The sequence below is a fragment of the Chaetodon trifascialis genome, chromosome 6 (genome assembly GCF_039877785.1).
Source record: "Chaetodon trifascialis isolate fChaTrf1 chromosome 6, fChaTrf1.hap1, whole genome shotgun sequence".
Taxonomy (NCBI): Eukaryota; Metazoa; Chordata; class Actinopteri; order Chaetodontiformes; family Chaetodontidae; genus Chaetodon; species Chaetodon trifascialis.
The window spans coordinates 202501-207500 of record NC_092061.1 but is presented as its reverse complement, the minus strand read 5'-3'; the positions used below and the strand labels follow the sequence as shown (position 1 = coordinate 207500).

At 45.1% G+C, this 5000-nt stretch overlaps 1 protein-coding gene across 1 annotated transcript in view; it reads left to right on the top strand.

The window, feature by feature from the left end:
- The window catches only part of LOC139332110 (regulator of G-protein signaling 3-like), a 38074-nt gene that overhangs the window by 479 nt on the left and 32595 nt on the right, over window positions 1–5000 (top strand). Inside the window, exons 2-4 of the mRNA XM_070963822.1 lie at window positions 628–813; window positions 979–1228; window positions 1314–1465. Coding sequence (XP_070819923.1) covers window positions 628–813; window positions 979–1228; window positions 1314–1465 — 588 coding nt within the window. The remainder of the gene's footprint in view (window positions 1–627; window positions 814–978; window positions 1229–1313; window positions 1466–5000) is intronic.

The window sequence follows — 5000 nt, the reverse complement described above, 5'->3', positions numbered from 1 at the left end:
TGTGTTTTCTTTCCTCTTTCTGTGAGAAAGAATCATTTAGATGTTTTTCAACTATTTTTTTCTTGGGTGTCTTAAATTTCCCTCCTAAGAGGCGAATCAGTCAGATCCAGAATCAGTTTTTTGCTGTTGTATGTTGGCAGTGAATTGGACTTACATTGTGATCAGAGTATGAGCAGGAAGCTGCTTCACACAAACTGTGCGTCAAACCTTTGAACTGAACTTTTCTAATGAACGAGGAATGTGAAGTGTGAGGGTCCGCACAAGAATGTGTGTGTGTGTGTGTGTGTGTGTGTGTGTGTGTGTGTGTGTGTTAATCCTTTAATTCTCCTCGTTAGCTTCAATCAGTGTGATGAGCTTCGGCTTCACTTCCTGCTTCAGGTCATGTTTTTCTTCAGGTTTGAATTTGACGATCAAAAGCTGAAGCTGAACTACAGAAAACTGAACCAGATCTCTGTAAACCAGATCACATTCTATAAACTAGATCAAATTGTATAAAGCAGATGACACTGCAAACCAACAAAACACACTATAAACAACAAACACTGAAATACAACAAAAACAGAAAGATCCAGTTTTTCTGTCTGTCAGTGTGTCACCATCAACATTACTCCTGTTGTCCTCTGACAGGCGCAGTGGTCGAGATGTCCTCCTGCTGCAACAGGAGGTGAAGTGTCAATCTCAAGCCCGTAAGAGGAGGTACGAAGGGGAGGAGATGAAGAGGAGATCAGCAGGAAGCTGTGAGGAGAACGGAGATCCAGGACACCATCAACAGAGGAACATGAGGGCGCAGACCCTGAGGAGAGAACCCAGGTGGTGAGAGCAGAGACACCACTGACCTCCATATTTAGTAATACTGTGTATAGTTAATGTCTTTATAGGAAGTTATTGTCTATGAATCCAGAGCTGACCAGTTTTGAGTTTTGATTACTGATCAATAGCAGACACTCAGCTTGAGATGAGACATTGTGTGTTCTTCAGGTTTTCACGGCCTGGAGATAGAACCAGGACTACAGACAGGACTGGATCTTCAGCTGGGTTCAGGTTAGGAGATGAGTTCCAGTCCTGCAGGCCTGAGGTCAGAGTGGCCCTGATCAAGAGGACCAAGATCCAGACTTCCATCCAGATCTCAGTCACGACTGTTGAGCCCAGAGCATCTGAACTGGTTCAGGATTTCATCCTCAGAGACCAGACTGATCCAGGATCCACCATAACAGAGTCCACCTCTGAGGTCAGTTAGAGATACATTCTGGAAGGGTCTCTGTCTGATCCTGGTCCTGAACTGTCTACTGATCTGCCTGTCTACTCTCATCCAGGTTGGGTCCAGGTCCACAGCAGGTCCATTGAGGACTGCAGGTGCGGTCTTGAATCAGTTGTCAGGGAACAGGACCAGCAGGAGGAGGTCTGAGAGAGCTCTGGGTTCAGAGTCCTTCAGAGGAGAGGGAGGCACACCCAGGATTTGGCCCAGGTCTGAGGGGAGGAGAACTGAGACCAGGAGGAGGACGAAGATCCATCCATCATTATTCAGAGGGAGAGGTTAATCAATAATTAATCTATCATTAGTAGACAAATCTGATCAGGATCAGAATCTGCTTTAGTGGCCAAGTATGTGTGCACATACAAGGAATCTGACTCCAGTTTACACTCAGTGTACCTGCGTAAGAAAAAATACATGTAGCTCAATGTGATAACAGCAAAAGACACAAAAGGGTAAATACAGTATATACAAAGAATGATGATGCAATAAACAATACATACGACATTTACAGTGAGCAGGTATTCCTGTCCACAGTGACAGTGAGTGAGGAATGTTAGTCAGAAACTGTTGATTATTGGATGATAAATGTCCACTCAGTGGATGTTTTGGTGTCACTGTCTGCTGCTAACTGTCCGTCAGGCTGACGGCTGGTGGGAAGAAACTCTTTCTGTGTCTGGTTGTTTTGGCGTTCAGTGATCTGTAGCGCCTACCAGTGGACAGGTGTTGGAACAGGTGGTCTCTAGGATGTGAGGGGTCTGCAGTGATGCTTCCTGCCAGTCTGGAGCTGTGTCAGTCCTGAATGGAGGGCAGGTTGGCACCAAGAATCTTCTCAGCAGTCCTTATAGTTTGTCGGTGTGTTCTGGTCGTGTTTGGTGGTCGTGATGGATGTGCATAGAACAGACGGGATTATTCCTGTGTGGAACTAAATCAGCAGCTGTTGAGGCAGGCTGAACTCCCTGAAGGATGCAGGAGATACATCCTCTCCTGTACCTTCTTGATGATTGAAGCTATGTTTGAAGTCCACTTTAGGTCTTAGGAGATAGTGGATCCCAGAAACCTGAAGGTTTCCACACTGGAATAAGTGTTCTTGAAAGTGGTGATGGGGGGCAGTCTTGAGAGGATGTTCACCAATGTAGTCTGTGGCACCTCTCACCATCTCCTTTGTCTTGCTGGCATATATGTACAGGTGGTTAGAACCCCACCATTTGACAAAGTTGGTCATGATGTCCCAGTATTTCAGTTTGTTTCCCTGTGATACACGACCAACAGTAGCTGCATCACCTTGTGGAGAACTTGTGGACGTGACAGCTGTTGTTGTTGTGTCCGAAGTCCGATGTGTAGAGGGCGAAGAGGACAGGAGAGCACTGTACCCTGCAGAGTGCTGCAAACTACCACATCAGACACACAGTTGTGAAGCCTCACATACTATGGTCTGTTAGTGAGGTAGCTGATAGTTCACGCACCTGTCTGGCGTTGTTCTCCTGGAGGTACTCCTCCAGCTTCCTCCTGTAGCCATCCTTGCCTCTCCTTATCTCCCTTTTCAGCTATCTCTGCACCCTCCTCAGCTCATCTCTCTTCTTCTCATTCAAAGTCAAAGTCAGAAGTCATGGTCTGCTTTATTGTCAATTTCTTCACATGTACCAGACATACAAAGGAATCGAAATTACGTTTCAAACTATCCCATGGTGTGACAATTTCAAGTAAACAGTGAAGTGCTCAGGCACAAAGAATAGCTCTGCATCCCCTCTTCCTTCTCCAGAATCTCCAATCTTTCCAGTGTGAGTCCTAACAGCTGTGCTTGAGCATCAACGATGGAGCTGTGACTGAATGGATCTCCCGAAAAAATATCACCAGTCCAATCACCACCAATCACCAGTTGTACATTCATAGGTGAACATATTAGCCTAAGAATAGTGATGAAAACACAAAAGAAAACACTCAAAGAAACGAGCTTGGAGCTGCTGTAACTAGCTGCCACTCATGTGGTACCATCTATTATGGGCAAGGTGATATCGCTCCTGCATAAGATGGAAGAGCTAATGTCACTAACCAGGCTGCAGAAGGAGCACCAGGACTACAGCATGATGTGCTGCACAGAGGTGTGGCTGAAATCAGCTCCAGCTCCAGATCTGTTGCTGCAAGCTCAAAAACACTCCAGTCTCTGCAGTGAAAGCAGACCTGTAGTTACAGCTTTGCGTCAGTGGTCAATCTTTAACTACAGGCTTAGCAGGTTTCTTTTTCTGCCTGTAGGTTGGACGAAACAGTGATCGCATAGCCCAAAGGCCTCATGGGGGACAGCAGAGTGAAAGACATCCTTTCATATTGTGCAGCACTAGTCCAGTGTGTTACTGTTCCTGGTGGGACACTTAATGTGCTGTCTGTATTTTGGCATTTCGTGGCTGAGATTTGCTCTGTTGGAGACCAATGAGCAGACAGTCTGAATGTTTCTACCAACGTTTAACGGTTCCTCCCAGCTGTATTGAACCAGAGAGGAACAGCTTGAAATGCAACAGATAAAAAAGCAAAAGAAAGCATCAGAGAGTGCAGTGCCGAGGCGGTATCAGTCACTTAAAGTCATCAAAATGAACCCAAATAAAACTGATCACTGATCAGCAGAACAGGCTGTCAGTCATGACTGTCTGTCTCTCTCTTTGTAGGTCAACTGCAGCTGTCAATCACTCCAGAGGCAGGGCAACTCATCATCCACAGTAAGTGATGCTGTAGCCAATCAGAGGACAACTTTCAGATGTTAAAGTGTCAGAAGGGCTAATGGCACACTGGAAATGAACCAATTGCATGCCATATTTTAGGCTTATCACTGTGGGCGGGTCAACTCTTTATTTAACTCACTTTTTCTGTCACTTTTATTTTATTGTCAAATCACTGCAGGATTTCCAGACAAATTTTACCCTCATTTGCGTAATGCAAATAGTTTTTGGGTTGTTGGTCAGTCCTGTGTTGCCTGGAATCCCACAATGAACTTGCTAAACAAATCGCCGGCATCCCATAGCAAATGAACCAAGGTTAATTTAAGCGGGTTTTTATGCCTCATATTGGAATGGCCTGTCTTCAGGCTGTAGGAGTGTTCAATATTCCGCCCATCCATGTCCTGCTCACGCCGTACATCGCTGGAAAACTAAGATCCTTGTGATTTGAGAGACAAGAGACATATGGAGACAAACATCACACGGTCAACCACAACAGAAGTTACATTCAACACCAACACCAACAACAAACAACTGATTATAAAACTGAAGCAACTCACTGATGAAGTCTCATAGTAGTCCACGGTTGATAACATTCCAAACAAACAAACAAACAAACAAACAAACAAACAAACAAAAGTGTTGTATTATATTGGCAAATGTCCAGACGATTCAATCCAGTGAAGAATTTAGTCCATGGTGACATAAAACTATGCTGTCGAGGGTTATACACAGATGTCATTGTCTTCACTCGGCTGGGGAAGAACTTCCACTCTTTTGCTTGCTGTTCACTATCAGCCCATCAATCAGAGGAACTCCGAATGGAGCTGATTGACCTGCAGGATGGTGTACCATTCAAGGACAAATTCAGCTCTGTTGACAGCATTTCACTGACAGTCCGTGGACTAACTTTTGTGTGAAGGACTTGGGATGTTTTTTTCTGGGGAAAATACAAAGAATGTGGCATTATGGGGCTCCTGAGTGCCTCTCTGCTCCTCTACTGCACGAACGGTGTACAACTCTCGCTAACATTATCTTAG